Source organism: Pagrus pagrus, assembly GCF_965226575.1.
Source record: "Pagrus pagrus genome assembly, chromosome: 20".
Lineage (NCBI taxonomy): Eukaryota > Metazoa > Chordata > Actinopteri > Spariformes > Sparidae > Pagrus > Pagrus pagrus.
Genome location: NC_140207.1, coordinates 18,059,896 through 18,078,384, shown reverse-complemented (window position 1 = coordinate 18,078,384; position 18,489 = coordinate 18,059,896). Strand labels below are relative to the sequence as shown.

The following is an 18,489-nucleotide window of genomic DNA, read 5'->3' as shown; positions in this document are numbered from 1 at the left end:
GTTTTACAGTAGCTGTTATAAAATGACTGTAAATCACCTCTTAAAGTGGGTTATTGTGTCTTGAAATGTGTGATAACCCAACATAAAATTAAAAGCTAATTGCTCGTGGTGTATTTTCTTCTTCAGTGTAAATCAGTGTGGATTCGAAGTGACGCCACCGATCGACACAAGACAATAAAGCTTCCGTATTAATGTGAAAACAATTAAATTAAGACGTGTGATGCACACTTTATTCTCTGCTGTGATTCGGAAGTTATCACTGTAGAAATAAACTTTCTAATTTGGCTGTCAGGGACATTTTCTCATTGGAGAGTGGAAAACCTGTTTAATATTTCAATACAGAGCAACACATGTGTTCTGCAAGTCTGGCAGATAAACCAGCTACCTGTTTAGCTTCTTTCTGACTCGAGCTTGATTTAATTGAGGCTCATATTTCTGCGTGTCGGAAGTGAAACACGCCAAGAGTGGAACTGAGTTATTCACTTGGAAACTGAATGGGAGATGTTCACAAAGAGATGTGTTGCTGCCAAAAAAACAGAAGAGAGCAAAAAAACCTTCAGCTGACTGAAAAATGAGCCAATGTCTTCTCCAAGGTGACAGCCTGATCTGAAACTTCCAAAAATGTGAGCTGAGGAAACAGTCCTGGTCAGGTGTTTACATGCTGTCGTAAAGGACATGTGTATCATGGCAGTCTTCAGTTCCAATGAAGTAATTCTAATGTTTGGTTCAATGTCCCTTGGCCTTTTTCTGTAGATGGTTTCAGAATCTGGAGATGATCCTCCTTCTTCATTATTACATTTACTTTCTTTAGAGCAGCAGATCCACTGGCAGCAAAACAGCCCCTCAGCATAATACAACCGGCACCATGCTTGACAGTAGGCTTGGTGTTCTTGGGGTTAAAGGCCTCACCTTCTCTCCTCAAAACATAATGCTGCTCATTGCGGCCAAACAACACATTTTTTGTTTCATGTGACCTCAGAGTTTTCCTCAAGAAGGTTTTTTCTTTGTCCATGTGATCAGCAGCAAACTTCAGTCGAGCTGGAGCAAGGGCTTCTTTTCTTGCACAACAGCCTCTCAGCTCATGTTGATGCAAAACACACTTGACTGTAGACACTGAGTCTAATGGGTGTGTATCAAACAAGCCCTATTAAAATGGGCCCAGAAAAGTCACCAGCTGTTATAAATCCTAATCACTCAGAAGAAGTTAAGAGGCCATGCTACAAGGAATACTTTCTATAATCACCAAAATTGATCATTCAAGTTACTGTATGTATATTTTTGACCCAGCAGATTTGGTCACGTTTTCAGAAGACCTACAATAAATTCATTATTAAACCAAACAAATGTTTATTGACAAAGTAGTTTGTGCTCGACTCATCCCATCACAGAAGAATGAGAGCTGTAGAAATCATCAGAGCTCAAGGCTGCCATGATAAACATGTCTTTTACAAGTGTACGTGCACGTCTGACCACAACTGTGTGTGGTCTGCACGTCTGTCAGATAAAACAGCTATAAGTGTTGTTTCTATCTGACTTCAGCTTGATTTAATTGAGGCTAATATTTCTGGTTGTCTGAAGTGAAACATCATCACTGTGGCCTCGCCAAGAGTGGAACTGAGTTATTCACTTGGAACCGAAGGGGAGATGTTCACAAAGAGATGTGTTGCTGCCAAAAAAACAGAAGAGAAAAAAAAACCCTGAGACTGACTGAAAAATGTGCCAATATCTTTTCCAAGGTGACAGCCTGATCTGAAACTTCAAAAATGTGTACCAGCCAAGGAAAATGCCGAGTGGGAGGGGGAGAAATTCACCTGGGAGACCAATTCATGTGCAGTCTGGAGGGATCAAAACCCGTCCATGTTGACTACTGTGGTGTAATCTATTTCTGTGAAGTCGTACATCAGTCAAACTTATTGATACAGGTGTAAAATTATCCACTCACTTTCACAAAAGCCTGATTTAATTCAGTGACTGTCGGGAATACACCCCTCTGTACACCATATGTTTCAAAATAAATGTGTTCAAGATGCGCGTTGACATTTCAGAATAGATGTTCTATCCTTCCTATCGTATCGTGCGTCACAATCATACATTAAGGTTAGCTAGAAAGTGGTCACTCTGTAAACATCGTCAATAGAAGCCGTATCAGTGTGTGTGCAGACCTTTCGGTTCTCCTTGTCTGACGTGGGGTTGTTGGTGATCTTGAAGAGGTGCAGGTCGATCACTTCTTTCATCTCGTAGACGTCTCCTCGACGCTTGCACACGATCACCGCTGCATCGAACAGGAAGATGTGCCTGCGGCCCAGGTAACATCATGTCAGAGCTATTATCTCGTAAGTATTGCATTCTATTTATTATATTGTCACCCAGTGTTTGTCTGGAGCTCTGTTTGTTCATAACTTAACACCCTTGTCACGCGAAATTAGAACATTTTTGGGAGTATTCTGTGTCAGAGAAGCCCGTGACCTGCACCATGTACTTACAGCTGCGGTGTCATAAACCAGCAATTACTTCACTTGATTTGTTCTTCACTTACAAGACACACAGGTTTAGTTCCTATCAGCACTTTGGCTTAAAGTAGTTTACAGTCTGGCAGGTTTCCAACCACTGCACCTGACTCTGCTGCCATCAGTCAGTCAGCGTTGCAGCCAACGACATGTCAGCCTGACATCTCACCTGTCCTGTTTAGCTCGTTTGTCCACCGAGGCCACCCGTACCTCCCCGTCACCTTTGGGTCTCCCGTAGTTTCTCAGACACTGATTCTACAGAAAAAGAGAAACACAGGAGTCGAGCGTTTCCAAAGTACTGCAGGGTTTAGATAAGCTTCTTGGAATAAACAGGTGGCTTACCAGGTTCTCGATAGATCTCTGATACTGATCTATTTCTCGCAACGTCTCATTGTCCCTCTTGACTTCGTTAACGTACTGAGCCAGGTCCTGCACACAGAACACAACAAATTATAACGTATTGGATTTTGTTCCATTTAAGGGTTTTTTACCTACATTTTTCAAAGATGTCAGCCCTGGTATATTTTTATCTATAAAGCAATACTAGGTATACTAAGTAAAATTCCAAATGACCTCTGTACACTAAGTATTCAAGAGCTTTCAGGGGAAAAACTGAGAACTGCGCACTCTGAATAGTTCATACTGTAAGAGTGACTGTGTATGTGTGTATGTTTGCGCGTGTAGCTCTGGGATGGACCTTCCACTCTGTGCATGGTGCAATAAAAGGGTGTAAATAACAGAAAGTGGATAAATGAACTCCGTACCTTCATGGCATCCAGTGCCATCCGCAGATTACTCTTCTCGGTGGCATCGTTAGTGTGTTTCAACAGCTCCTGTTGGACACAAACAAACACACACACAACATAAATGTGAGCAAGTGTCTGATGACAAGGTCTCTTTCAAAAAAATCTGCTGATCGTTAAACAAAAAGAAACATGTTATTTGTTATATACATGAAAGACTGTTGCCAACGTTCACTCCAGCCACATCCCACACATGAGAACACAATGCTTCAGCTCTTGATATGAAATAAAAAAGGTTACTGCGAAAAGAGTCCTGTCCTGAAATAAATCAGATTTTGTGTGCGTGTGTGTGCACTCATCTATAGCAGCGTGTGTCTGTGTGTGTGTGTGTGCAAGTGTGTATCTGAAATTGCTTGCCAGTGCCTGGCTGCAGTGTAAACAAGACATCTAGACCTCAGCAGTGGAGGATAAGGAAGGATGCCATGCATGTCCTTCATACAAACTGTGTCCACACACACATATACACACACATACACACACACACACACACTGAGCCGCTAAGGGAGATATATATGTCCGCATGGCACTGCTCAAATCCCTGGTGTCACTCAAGCTCAACCTGAGCATTATTATCAGTAGCGAGCCGGCAGAGTCCCATTTATCAAGCCTTGCTCCAGCCTCCACACCTCCACAGAGATACAGAGGAAGGGAGTGGTCGCATTGATAGCCGGGACCATACATGATGGACTCATTGAGCGAATCGTGTCGCGGTGTGTTCAGGGGAGGGAGAGAAATGATGGGCAGAGGCAGTGAGGAAGAAAGAGAGAAAGATTGATGACAAAAAAAGGGAGAAAGAAAGAAACCAGCAAAGGAGAGGAACTCGGGGAGTGAGAGGAAGTGACAAGACATTAGTTGTACAGATTCTGGATGTCACCATGTGGGGAAGTAACCCGGAGGACGCCTCGTTCCATGCAGCTCGCTAACCCGTTTGTTCCACTGGGAGCTCGTCCCCACGCTGACACAATGCTATCACTTTGTTCCTACAGGTTGTTATGTTGGTCATCACTATTATAGTTATTTAAACTTGAATGATTAACTGACCTACACAGTATTTATTAACCATTTATAAAGTATTATAAACATCCGTTGCAACTTCACAATCAACGATTGCTTGCTCGACTATAAATGGACCATTTATTAATGAAGGTGATTATAAACATTGTTAATACTTTATAAAACTTGCATGAATAAACAATTAATTTATAGCTGATTGTACTTTTTTTCACATTAAACTGTAAAGCAACTGTTTAAAATGACCTAACCTTTACAAGGGCTTAATAAATGGTTTATGAAGCACTTATTGTTTGTTAACAGTCAAATATCTATGAACTGAAGTTTAACTAACTATAAATTTACTATTCATTGATGATGGTGATTGTAAAGTGTAGCCAAACATTTCAATATGAAAAAATCCAACACTCATTGGCCTGATATCGTTCTGTTCAGTAGTTCTGGATTCATTTAAGAGTGGAGGTGAATCGCTGAGCTGTCTTTCATTAGAGAAGAAAATATGCCCTTTGGTTTGCAGTGTTGTATATTTTGTCTATCAAACATATCAAAGTTGAGCCACACAAACAGATATACAGCTATCGAAGCACAGAAAGGCCATAAAGACTCAAATGTTGCAAGAAATCAATTAGCTAATTGTAAAATGTTACCTCTATTGAATACTCATTGGTTAGGCTAACGTTAACTTACAGAGTTCAAATGTACTTTGAAATCCACACATAAATTCCCAGAAGCTAGTTTCAATTCTTTTCTTTTTCTTAATTTTTATTTTTTTTTCACAAATTCTGGTCAAAAAGTCAAGTCTGCAGGGTTCCCAGTCTCTCATCTGGAGTTACTGATCCTCGGCAGCTCAAATGTTAAGTGGAAATTGTTCATCTTGAATTTTAAGGGGCTGGAAATGACCAGTTCACTCTCATATTGTTGGCCTCAAACGAAATACTCCCAAACTAAGTATTTAACATTGCACAATGTGACATCACCTACTAGAAACCACGTATATTCAGACAGCTGGATTTACAAAGTCAGATATTACAATTGTTAACATTTCCAAACACACTTAACAAAATAACAGTTAAACAACACACTGGGACCACCAGCTCTCCCTGCAGTGTGGCTGACCGGTCCAAATGAACCTCCACACCTACGCAGACACACATTTTTCTTTTCACCAGGAGGAATGCTGCTGCTTTTCTTTTCATCAATGCACTACACATCACAGCAACCCCACATGTACTGCACATTAAACACAAGACACCTTCAACCTCTTTGACTTCTCCTGTGCAGGAAGTGTGTTAGACTCAAAGGATAGGCCATGTGTCATCATACAATCACAGACTGTTACATGCAATCTCTTAGAATGGATCATAACGAAGTCCTCCGAGGCATTTTAGATCAAAAATATCTAAATGTTTCCATCTTTCAGTCACATGTTTGTAATTTCTCACTGACTTTGTCCCAAGTTTCCACAGCCTCACTGGTGCTTCACAGTTTAGATTCTCACCTCTCTGCCTGCTGCTCTCTCTTTCAGTCCTCACTTCACTCTATCTATTTTCTCTCTCCTCGTTCTGCATTGTCTCGATCAGATGACAATAATTTGCGGGTCATCTCAGACTGACTGTCATAAGGAAGCTACAGAAATAGAAGAAGGGAGTCTCGGAGGCTGAAGGACGAAGGGAAGGGGAGGAGAAGGAAACGTGATCAACAGCACCACCCAGTGACAGCGAGCGCCCCCTGCTCGTACAGTCTGATTGGCAATGATGGAGGCTTTGATGAATCTAACCCTCCCTGATGGGGCTCTGTCACTCACTGACAGTCATCTATAAAGTGAGTGAAGACTTTTAACTTCAAGTTTCAGTCCAGCTTTGATCATTTACAATGACAGTGATGGACATTATATACAGCTGGGAGGAGGAAGTCAAAGTCCTGCTGTTCAGATTTTAAAGAAGTGGATGGGACGGATCAGCAAAATATACACAAAGTGTCACAAGTAAAAGTATTCATGATGCTGAAACAACCTTTTCAAACATGTTATTATTATTTATGTGTTGACATGTAACGTCGCAGCTGGTTGTACCTCGAAACTTAACATTACTGCAGTAAATGTGCTGAGTAACCTCTCACTGATTATCCACTGTGTTGCACTGGTGCTTCTTTAATACAAATACTGTGCACACATTTGTCTTTGGCAAACTAAAGGAGAATTTGAGGTCATTTTTTTGTTTTCCAATGCTATTAAGAGGGTAAGAGGACATAACAGGAGGGACACTGGCTCATGGTCACACTTTCATCAAGGACAGACAGCAGATGTGTATGTAGAAGTATGAAATAATAGTCTTAATAGATTCTTTAAAGATAACATGATGTAGTTACTGCGATTGTAATTAGTGTAATAACAGTTACAGGAAAAATCTGTTCAATGTGATAATCATAATAATGATAAATGTATTGAAAAATAAATGCATAAATATGGTCAGGAATAAATAAATAACTTAATAAATAGAACAACATATTAACATATTACTACAGTTCTAACTAACTAATCAAGGTTGAAAACAATATTTTTTCACTAATTATACACAGAAACACACACAAAATAGTAATAAATCTATAGTACATCCTATTTACATGTAATGCAATTTTGTAACTTGTTTTTATGCCGTTTTTCATTGAAAGCATGACATTTAAACCACCAAAGATACTGATGGTTCAAAGCTTTAAAGAAATCATTAAGTGGTCTCCAGATATAAATGTAATATTGTGTGAAAGCCACACATACATGTTGAAAAGGTGGACTCCAGATGGTTTCAAACATCTGTGCCATACCTTTCCAACATTCACAGCACTAATTGGAGGCTATGGCTTCTCACTGTTATGACGTGCCGGCTTTATGACTGCAGTGGAACAGAAATAGCAGAGCACAGTATATAGGCAGGAGTACTGCACCTGCAGGAGGAGGTGATACTTCAAGACTCGCTGCATAGGAACCACGAGCAGATCCCTCAGTGTGAACCTGCCGTAGTTGGCTCTCTTTGAACATTCCTGTAGGAAGACAACAAAGAAAGATGACATATAGATCTTCTTATAAATTAAATATATACAGACACTATCAACAAAGCAGCCAGTGTGTGTACAGGGCTTTATCTAACAATTTCAGCTGGTTTAAATAAAAAACAAGACCTTGGTTCAACTGATGTGTCATCACCTGCAATGCCTCAGGTACACACTTGAGGGCATGCTCTGACCATTCTGAGACTGTTGAGAAATGACCATATGAAGCTACCATTTCCAGACACCAAAACCATTTTACCTCCAGCTTCATGCGTACGTCCTCTCTTTCTTTACAGATGTTATCCAGAATGGCGATGGCTGATTCCACATGGCTGCAGTATTTCCCATAGATCAACAACCTAAGACATGGAGACACAGTAAGAAGACTGGAGACAAGGCCAAGGTACCTACACTTAGAGTTTGTCTGTATAATCTCAGATATAATTGGTTCAAACCTACTTACTCACTTAAATGAAGACACAAAGCTGACAGGCACATTATGACTGAATTGGACGTAACTAATCAGAAACAATATTAATGTGAATGCGCACAAAGACGCCTGACATTACAGCAGCCCACATATCAAAGCTACAGAGCACTTTATAGGAGCTTTACACAAATTTTTAGAGAAGAAGATGTTATAAAGTTGATTGTGTACTTCTCTTTGGAAGTGATGAAGATCTGGTAAAGGTTCTGGGCACTTCTGTGGTGGACTGAGTCTTGGATTTCCAGCAGTAAACATTTGTGGACTTTAACCAGTTCCTGAAACACAACAGCAAAGATCCTTTAATGTCGATGAAAGTTCATTTTATGATCAATCCATGATTTTTTAATGACAAGAAAATAATGACAAATGCCCAAGATGATGCCATCAAATTGTTTTGTCCGCCAAATAGTAGAAAACCCCAAACATATTCAGTTTATTATCTAATTAAACAAAGAAAAGCAGCGAATCCTCACAACTGGGAAGCTGGAAATTTGGAAATATTTGATTAGCAGAATGGCAAAGTTATTTTAAAGTTTGTTCAGTTATGTCAACGGCACCGTCTGTCATCCATTCGGTTGTCATTTATGGTTTTAGTTCAAATGTTTTTATAATTTATGTCCCCCTTAGGATGTATTGCAGTGATTTTGGCGATACCCTAAATTTTCATCTAGCACCATCATCAGGTCATATTTATAATCTGTCCAATGTTTTGGTTTAAGACATATTACCTACAGAAGTAACGACATTCTCCTCAGCCTTGGTTGTACTTTGTGTGAAGTGCTATTTAGAAAATGTTAGCATGCTAACATGCTGAACTACTATGGTGAACACATATTATAAACATCAATAGACATCAGCATGTTAGCATGTTAGCATTGTCATTGTGAGAGAGTTAGCATGCTGACATTAGCATTTAGCTCAAAGCACCTAAAAGTGTGCGTTATAGCCTCACAGAACTGCTAGCATGGCTGCAGACACTTAGTGTTGATAATAATTCCAGTGTATTGAACACACAATATGCAATTTCTGCCACTAGGGATCTCTCTATCAAAACAAAAAAAATACATTTGTGTGTTGTGTAGGGAGGGCCAGGCGGAGTAGATTAGCTTTGGCTTATTTACAGAAAAGTAGTTTGGCTGTTTGAGGCAGAAAAACAATTGCCTGAGTAGCGCCAATAAACACAAATGGTGGTGAATATAGGATTAAACCACCATTGCTGACGAAAATCCTCCATGAATCAGGCGTTAATGTACACAGACAAGGTAATTCTCACGGTTACCTTCAGTAAACTTATAGATTTCTCTGTGTTTGAACATTGTTGGAAACATTTGGGGAAATATAAGTAAACAACTCAACAAAATATAAAATGAAGATCTAGTCGTTTTCTTCAACGCAGAAAAAATCCCTGTTTCAAATGAAAATATTCATAGTGAAAGTAATGAAATTGAGAGTGTGGATCAATAATAACATCTATATTTGATCTATTATTTACACCTGTGCTTTTCCTACCTGACAAGTCAAACTGTCATTGAAAAAGGCCCTTCAATAAAGAACTTTGTGACCCCATGTTGACCACCCAGTTGGATTATTACAGGTGTAAAGTTGAGACGATGACTTACCGGGATATTCACAAACAGCTTTTCCATCTCGGCCATGGATAAAAACATATTGAGGGGCGTCATAAAGTGCTGCAGAGAGGGAGAGAAAGAACACAAGAGAATGAAGCTCGTCCCCTCCAGAGTAAGAGTGGGAAAGTCATTTTGCGAGGAGCTATTATATTATAGGGCCAAGTTGCAAAGAGCTGCAGTCAGCGAAAACAAGGAGGACTGTCTGGGTCACGACAATAATCTCATTTTCAGAGTTTGCAATTTAATGATTTCCTCTCCGAAAAAAAACTCCCCCCACATAGTCACCTCTACATCTCAAAGGAGCGGGCGAGCACAAACTAAACTCCGCCATCCACTTCATATCGAAAGTCATCTACTGAGATACTCCGCTGGGAAATCTGGCAAGGTCTTTTTCCAGACGTGAACGTACACAAGAGGGAGAAGACAAGTGGCTGTGGCTGGGGGGTAAGAGACGGCGGGGCCTCCCACAGTCCTGCAAAAGTGCAGGGTAAGGTGGAAAACATGCACGACAAAAGGGTTTTCTCATAGTTTTTGGTCTTTCCGTGCAGTTTGTTGTAAGTAGTGTTGGGATTACTTATTACCCACTACTAATTTCAAAAATAAAAATGTTTTCTTTCGCTCATTCCTCTCTGGGACTACGTATTTGTTACAAAACTCATTATTTTTTTCCATTATACCCCAAAACAGGTCATTACAGTCAGTCAGCTTCTCATATTGCCAGTGATAAGGAGGCTAAATTGATTTCTAGCGCCCTTGTCATCCTTTTACTGCATAAAATCAACATAGTGGGACTTTTTCCACACGTAGAAATGCAACTTTTTCTTCATTCAAGCTGATGTAAGGGCTCACATCAGCTTGAATTAAGAACAATTCATTTTATTTTACATACTCAGGAGAAAATGAAATTCTGATTGGTAATTTGTAATTTGAATTACCTGTGTAGTTGTTATTATGATAAGTAACATTACTGACTGTCATTCAAAACAACTCTGCCCTCAGGTTGGACATACTTAAATCTTTCAAGAAAGCTGGGAAATCAAATAATTCATCACACATTGTTATTAACTTTAAATGTTAGTACTTACGGAGTTTACAAATGTGAGGAGGTGTGTGATATATATTGTTCAGCTACACTAATTTAGATTCATTTTTTTCTTTTAGGTCTTTCCTTTTTTTGTACTTTTTCCATGTGAAATACTAAATAGTTTTGCCTCTTTGACCTCCATACTTACTGAAATAAAAACAATATGTCAAGTTTAGAGAAGAAAATCCCTCTTTAGTTGAAGACACTGCTTTATTTTGAAGGAGCCATCACCCAAAAAGTTTGGGAACCAATGATCTAGGTAACATTATTTGTAAGATTTAACAACAAATCTATGAACATACTTTGCTACAGTGACTTGTGTTTAAAATCTAAACTCTTGTACATGTTTCCATGCACCGTCAGGACACAGAGGTTTGCATTCTCTACATCTCATATGTATAATATAGAAGAAGAATTATTTGCATCAATTCAACAAATATATTGAGCACAAAGATTTGTCCTTTGAGCCACAGTGACATGATGAAGTGATAAGATGAATGACTCGACCCTGTTAGTCAATAAGTCAGTACCTTCTCTATAGACTCCAGGGTCTCAGTGTATTTCTCCTCTGTCTGCTGGATCTCTGTTAGACAGCAGCTCCTGATGTCGGTCTCTGCCTGCTTCTGGAACGCCTACACACACACACACACACACACACACACACACACACACACAGGGCTGTTACTATGTGTCAACGCTGTGGGCTGACAAAGTGTTGAGTCTTTGACCAGATGTAGTCTGTACAACCCTTTGAGCAAGGTCAGAGATTCACACATGCTCGCTGGAGCGTATGCCAATTCTGACAGATTATGAGGGACCATCAGAAGTTATAAGGAGGGTTAAATTACTGTTAACTTCACACATGGCAAAGTGACACAATTACAAGTATTTGCAGTTTGAATTGTGCTAAAAACAGATCAGAAAATATCAAATACAGAGTAATATAGAAAGTAATATTAAAAAAATAAAAAAATAATAACTGATATTGACAAGTTTAAGCTTAAATATATAGAATTGTAAGACTCAATTAGCATTTGAAACATACAGAGATACTTTGAAACTCAAGGCTGATAATGCTTTCTTCATTTCTGTTTAGTTTTACTAACTTTTATTATAGTAAACGTAATATAACCATATTAAAAGTTCATTAACGTTCTACCTTAAGGCTCCACAGGGCAATTTTACACAGTCGCAGCCCATAATAGGCAACAAGACGTAATTTTTCAGACTTCAATTCCCCAATTTAACGGGTACAGTGTACGCAAATTATGAAGCTAAAGCTAGCAGCCGATTAGCCATTTCAGCACAAAACTCTATCCAAAGATGTCAGCCTTCAGTTAAGTATTTTTTTAAATAAACAAGATATTAATTACTGTATTGCGTTACTGAGGGTGTTTTAAAAATGCTGGTAGGCAGATTTTGTTACTTTTGTGCAGTCGTGCTAGCATCCAGCATTTATGCTAGGCTAAACTAATCCGCTCAATGTAGCTTCATATTTCAATAACGTACAGACGTGAGAGTGGCATTAATCTTCTTTTCTACCACTCAGCAAGAAAGTAAACACCTTTATTTCACAAAATGTCAAACTATTCCTTTAATAAAGATGGTGACCGAGCATGAGCCAAACTGAGTCGACCTGTGTCCAGGAGGCGGAGTAAAGCTGTGGGTGAAGTCAATGAGATGAGTACTGACCGGAGGAGGGACGGCTTCTGTCTTCATCAGGTCCTCATAGATCTCTCCTCCATCCTCATCGTCATACACGCAGTCATACAGGTCCTCCTCATCCTCCACCCCCTTCTCACTGCAACACACACCACAGAATATGTTACTGACATTACGTGACATCACACTGCTGTTTGATCCCGAGCTTGACTGTGAGTGGTTAATGGTTTTTACTCCACATGAAAGGGTTCACACAAAAACATACACAGTTCTGGTTTTACAGAGGTGGATTTAAATGCTATAGTACTATAGTCTACAAATCTTGTTAGTCAGGGACGACACTTAATCCAGAGCTGTGAACGTGTCTCAGAAACACACACACAGGTTTAGACTTTCATGTGTGACGCCACAGACCTGTTCTGACTGCTCACATCTGAGCCAATTACTGCACCTTAGCAACTGGGTGAACATGGCATGTCGCAGTGCCTGTGTGTGTGTGTGTGTGTGTGTGTGTGTGTGTGTGTGTGTGTGTGCGTGCGTGCGTGCGTGCGTGCGTGCGTGCGTGTGTGTGTTTTTGTTCTTTTTACATATGTACCTTAGAAGCAAATGTCCTCAAGAGGAGAAAAACATGAGGACAAAACTGTCAAAGAAGGACGTCTACACAGGAATATAAAGGACTAGGTATGTTAGGGTGAGGGGTGAGCATTAAGCACTAAGGACCGGGTAGGCAGGAACTCCTTCAGTCGGACTCTGGCACACAGGCCTGACAGGAAGCCTCTGAACCATGGCCAGTAATATTAATATACTACGGTTCTGGGAGACTGGCCAACAATATGAATGATGGGAAAATACTGCAGAATGTCAAATGATCCATATGTTCCTGGCACATAGTATAGTTTAGGTGAGTCAGATCAGTTTTGTGCAGATTATTGGTGTTTAAATAATATCTGGCAGCAGGCACTGCTGGTCTTATTTGAATATACAGAAAACGTAGCAAGTTATAACTGCACTCATTGTACAGGAGGAAGAAATTACCCTGAAATTAAGCCAAGGACAAAAGACACAAGTCCTAAAGACATCAACAACATATAGTAGAGCCCAATCAGTATATCAGTTGGCTGATATTGGCCTATCAAAAAAGATACATGAACCAACAATATACTATACAAATGAACCAACAACTGATTGATACAAGGTTTCCGATATGCGCCGATATGATAAATAAAGAAAAAGATGCTGGGTATACTTTATGATCTTACATTTTCAGATGTGTGTATATGTCTTTTATACGTTTGTTTATCTAATTAAATGTGATTTGTCCTGACCTCCTCTCCCAGCCATCATATAAAACTGCTATTATTGCTACTGTGTTATATCGGCCTTCCAAAATCCAGTCGGTCAACCTCTATTATCTACCAGAGCAATGTCACAGTACTGTTGTAGGAGTTGTGTGTTTGGACCTTGGTTGGCAGACACATTGTCTACATTTCCAAAAGTTTGCTGTTGTGGTTGAATTTCTTCACTTATCTTCTTCTGCCTCACCATGCAGGGAGGATGAGGGAGTTGAGGCTTGAGGCTGACTCATCTTCTGGTTCACTCAGAAATGCCTCGTGTTACAGGATATAAAGGCGCTCTGGAGCTGAGTTTAAAGGCCCTGAAATGTTTTCATCAACTTCTTACAGTGAGTAAGAACAGTTGTGGTTTTTTTCCACAAGACACGTATTCAGATTTCTGTTTCAGTGTTCTCTCTCTGCTCGTTTCACTGGCTTGAAGTCGGCATGTTGGCGCACTGACAGTTGGTATTTAGTTCTTAAAATGCAATGTTATGAAGAAATTCTTGAGATTTTAAACCAAGTTTTAGGAGCTCAAATATAGTGCTTTTAGAATATAAAACACTTCCAACGCGGGGCAATTTCCCACTGGTATTTAAATTTACGGGAGGGAAAGGTGATAAATGAAACTGGAAACTGGTAGTGAAGCCCTCCCGTTGGATGAACGTATTTGTTTCTGTGTTCACGTGTTTCTGTCCATGTACACTGAGCTGACGGGAGTTGAGAGCAGAGCGTGGCTCTGTTCAGTGTGATCCAAGCAGCCACTTGCACCTCTCATCCACTGCTGGCTGCTGTCAGGCTGCTGTTTTCCTCTGTCACCTCTGACTAGGAGCTGTCAGCGCTGAACACAGACCAGAGCACCGTGTCAGAGCAACAGCTCTTTTACTGAACGATTATCTGTCTTCACCCACTTACTTTACCACACAAGTTACAGTGACTCTGCCCTTAAAATGCAACTCAACACCAATCCTGTATTTTTCAAATACCTGTTGATGGTTTTTGTTTGGATCCAGGAAGTTACATTTGACTCCAGGTCAACAATATACAAATAAAAGCCTTAATAAAACAAAAGTAAAGCTCCAACGCAATGTTTTGACAAGCATGTGCAATTATTATGAAAAGTGTTGGAAGGAAAAATATTGGCATAAATGTGCATAAAATATTACAAACTATATTGCTTCAACAATCCCACTCACAGTCAGGTCTCCTAACAACTTTCAGATTGAGTTTATGCTGCTGCGTTGCATTTAGATAAAGGGCTTGGCAAGGTATTGTGCCAGGAGTCCTGTTTGCAGTGTAGGTGGGTTATGTAATGTTATGATTTTGTTCCTTGTTCACTTTATAAAGTGAAGAAAACGCATGGCTTTTTGTTTTTATGAAGTTACTTAAGAATAAAATGATTGAAAACATTAAAACCTAAGAAGGTTATTTCTCATCATACGTGAAGTGCCTAAAAAAAGCCGACAGGATTTCTGGTTAACTACAGAAAGAGTCTGGCTGAAAGCCCTGCAGGAGATGGCTGCCTTCCAGTCAACACCCAGGGAACAAATGTTGCCCGCACCCACAACAGCCTGTTATTTATAAACGGTAGGGAAACGAGACTAAATGTCAAGATTGAAATGAAGTTGTTGTGAAAATCCTCAAAAAGCGTGTAAAAGAGGAAGGTATGGGAGGAGAGGAGACATACTCTATGAGATCCTCCAGGTGGTTGTAGATATCTTCATCTTCAACACTCTCCTCCGATGGAAAGGGCCTTTAAAGGGATAACAGAAAAGATTCTCTGTTAGTCCTCAAATCTCATCACTATATACCCTGCTGTAGACTAAATTTAGTTTATTACATTTATTTTGATCAAGGAGCATGCAGAAAATACATCAGTATCTACAGAACATGGGCAGGTAAAAGGAAACATAAGACAAAACCTTTGCCCCGAAATACAAATGGACCAACAACCAATAGATATGCAGTATTGTAATGAGTCACATTTGATTGTCTATATAAATGTATATAAAACATGATCAGAAAGCATACTGTTTCATATCTTCTATCTAAAAAATAAGTGTAATGTGTTGTATCATACCTGATTCCAGTTTGTTGTGTGATCGCTGTGTGGGAGAGTTTAGATAGTGTTTCCATAACCTGCAATGGAAATAAGGAAAAAAAATGTATCAATCATTTTTACATCACAGTATGCAACCTGGGGGGAAGATGTGTTACTGATATGGGAGTCTGTAATTTGGGTCTTGGTGCTTTTTGTAATGCTGCATTTCCAAAAGGAGACACATGAGGGCAGCATTCTCAAACACTACAACCATCAAGTCTCACAGGCCAACCAATTCTGAAATATCACTCATTAAAATATAGATGAAGAAGATTGATTCAGTGTGTTTTAACGTCTCCATGAGGCAAATGTTGTGTTGAGTTGAACCTAAAATCAGAATCCTATACACATATATTTAGAAAGTTGAGGTGTTGAGGTGTTAAACGTTGCCGCGGCGAAAACGTGACTCGTTGCACACAGTCATCAGTAAGCAGTACAGTCGCAGCAGAGGACAGTCACATGACCTGATCACTAATTGATCGTGCTGTGAAGTTAACCGCGTGCTCTCGTTGGTTGACATGATTGCTATTAGTATGACATGCAATTTCACGCTGCTGTGCTCAGTCCTGCCACTGCCCTTGACCCTCTGCATGTGTGTGTGTGTGTGACCTGCTTCCCTAATAATCTTCACTGAACTCACCTGCTGCATGAACGATACAGCTTTATTATCTGAGTCGACGAGCAGCAGGGGGCTCGGTTCGTTCACGCCTTGCAACCTGGCGGACGGCCCACAACCCTCTTTTTTGTGTGTCATCCGTCCGCCGGCATACCAGGCAGCGGCATGCCGATGAAAACACACATTCGCACACACAGATCACAGATGTAGTGTGGATACATCTGGCCTGGAGCACTGAGCTCTCAGAGATCAATACTGATCACACAACTGGCCTTTTCCCTTCCCCCACCAGTAAATAGAACAAACGGCGGTTCACAAAGGACAGAGAAAGACACAAAAGTGTTTCTGCTCACATCTTTTAGGCTTTAAACTACACTACTGTACAACACGGGAACTGATAGCCTGATATGTTGTGTGTTATTGATGTAAAATTAATGTTCATCCTATGAAGGCTGCTTTAATTTGATGGACTTTAGCTGCTCAGTCTCAGTATTCATTGTTTTTTTATGTGAGGGATCTCTGATTTAAGGGTCTCGAATACAAGAGCAGACCAGTGTTGATCAATTGCCCGATATGTAATCAATCAAACTGTGTCACGTCTATCAAACAGAAGCTGACACTCCATAGTTCATAAATCTGTCTGACTTTGACGGAGCACTTTATCGCCACAGAGACATCAGACGCATCAGAGGCAGCAGTGCATCAATAACACCATGAAACGAGCTGAGTTCATTAGTTGTAGCTTCTGATCAAAGGGACGTGGTGAGCAGCTGAGCAGTGGGCGGGTGCAGAGCCGTGTTTGTGACGGAGCTCCATGCAGCCCAGCAGCAGCGGGGCTTGATTGCACATCACAGGAGGAGACAGCAGAGGTGCATTTATACAGTGTGTTTAAGTCTTTTTTTAGTTTCCTCGACAGGGATGCCACTAACAGTCACTTTCGTTACTGATGAATCTGCTGATTGCTTTCGTGGTTAATCAATTCAATCGTATAATGTAAAAGAAAATTGTGAAAAATGTTCATCACAGTCTCCCAGGGGTCAAAGAGACGTCTTCAAATCGCTTCTTCTGTCCAACCAAAACCCAGAGACTCTATATTTACTGTAATAAATGACAAAGAAAAGCAGCAAATCCTTTAATTTAAGAAGCTAAAACCAGCAAATGTTTGACATCATTCTTCTGAAAAATGACCCGACATTTAATCGATATCCAAAAGAGTTGGCAACTATTTTCTTTCAATCGACTAATCAATTAATGGACTAATTTCAGCTCTACTCGATACAGGACAGATACCTTGAAACGGATCACTCTGGAGGATCCTTTCTCTAAATAAGATACAGATTGATTTTTTTAAACCAAAGAACAGGAGCTGGTGGTTAATTTCTCAGCTGCCAGTTTAGTCTGCAGGTCCTCCTTCCTGGGTGCATAGTACCTCCACCAATAAGGTACAGCAGGCTCTAACCTGCACTAGATAATATCATCACACACCTGCATCTCTGTTCTCTGACTCTCTCATTTCGGTCATGGCAGTGAGATGGTAAGTGTACAATGTCCAGTGAGATTGAAACAATGGTAGTTTCAGGTTAGCATCATCTACCCAATAGAAATGATTCATTTGAGGATCACCGCACCAGTCCAGGTGCAATATGCACAACTCTTCCATCTATCATACACAACAAACAGCTCATTCAGAATAAATGTGCCCAAAGGTTACTTAAGTGTATTGCTGTGCAATAAGGAAACTTTCTTTTGACGTGTTACATTAGAAACAAGAAGCAAAACTAACACCTATAGAGCCCATATAGAGGTGTCAAACTACCAGCTAAGCACAGATTGTCCTGAAGCAGCAGCCTTGAGGTTAACCAACCTCTGATATCACTGTGCATGTGATACATACATCGCTCCAGTGATTAGACACTACTTTTGCAACATCTCAACCTTGCATTAACAACCAACTCAGCACACAGTGAGCATTGTGATCAGAAACTAAAACCGTCAATGGCAGTGCTGCAATCCAAACACAATGAATATGTGCAGATACCATTTCTGAGTGCATCCTCCAAAAGACATTCTTCCTCCCTTCAGTTATTTCCAATCCTCACACAGTTAATCAGAGTCGACAGAGTTCTCGCTCCAATAAATGAATGAAGGGCATGACATACGGAGGCCAGTTGGCAGGTACAACATGTCCAAAAGCTGGAGATCCACTGCGTGCTG

General features: G+C 40.2%; 1 protein-coding gene across 2 annotated transcripts in view; it reads right to left on the bottom strand.

Moving 5' to 3' along the window:
• The window catches only part of vav3 (vav guanine nucleotide exchange factor 3), a 102,590-nt gene that overhangs the window by 39,509 nt on the left and 44,592 nt on the right, over positions 1 to 18,489 (bottom strand). For both annotated transcript variants that reach the window (XM_084339946.1, XM_084339947.1), the window contains exons 3-14: positions 15,639 to 15,697; positions 15,246 to 15,311; positions 12,258 to 12,366; positions 11,096 to 11,197; positions 9,473 to 9,541; positions 8,025 to 8,128; positions 7,626 to 7,725; positions 7,262 to 7,357; positions 3,272 to 3,340; positions 2,850 to 2,936; positions 2,677 to 2,762; positions 2,163 to 2,295 (exon numbers count right to left, since the gene is read on the bottom strand). In XM_084339946.1, coding sequence (XP_084196072.1) covers positions 2,163 to 2,295; positions 2,677 to 2,762; positions 2,850 to 2,936; positions 3,272 to 3,340; positions 7,262 to 7,357; positions 7,626 to 7,725; positions 8,025 to 8,128; positions 9,473 to 9,541; positions 11,096 to 11,197; positions 12,258 to 12,366; positions 15,246 to 15,311; positions 15,639 to 15,697 — 1,080 coding nt within the window. The remainder of the gene's footprint in view (positions 1 to 2,162; positions 2,296 to 2,676; positions 2,763 to 2,849; positions 2,937 to 3,271; positions 3,341 to 7,261; positions 7,358 to 7,625; positions 7,726 to 8,024; positions 8,129 to 9,472; positions 9,542 to 11,095; positions 11,198 to 12,257; positions 12,367 to 15,245; positions 15,312 to 15,638; positions 15,698 to 18,489) is intronic.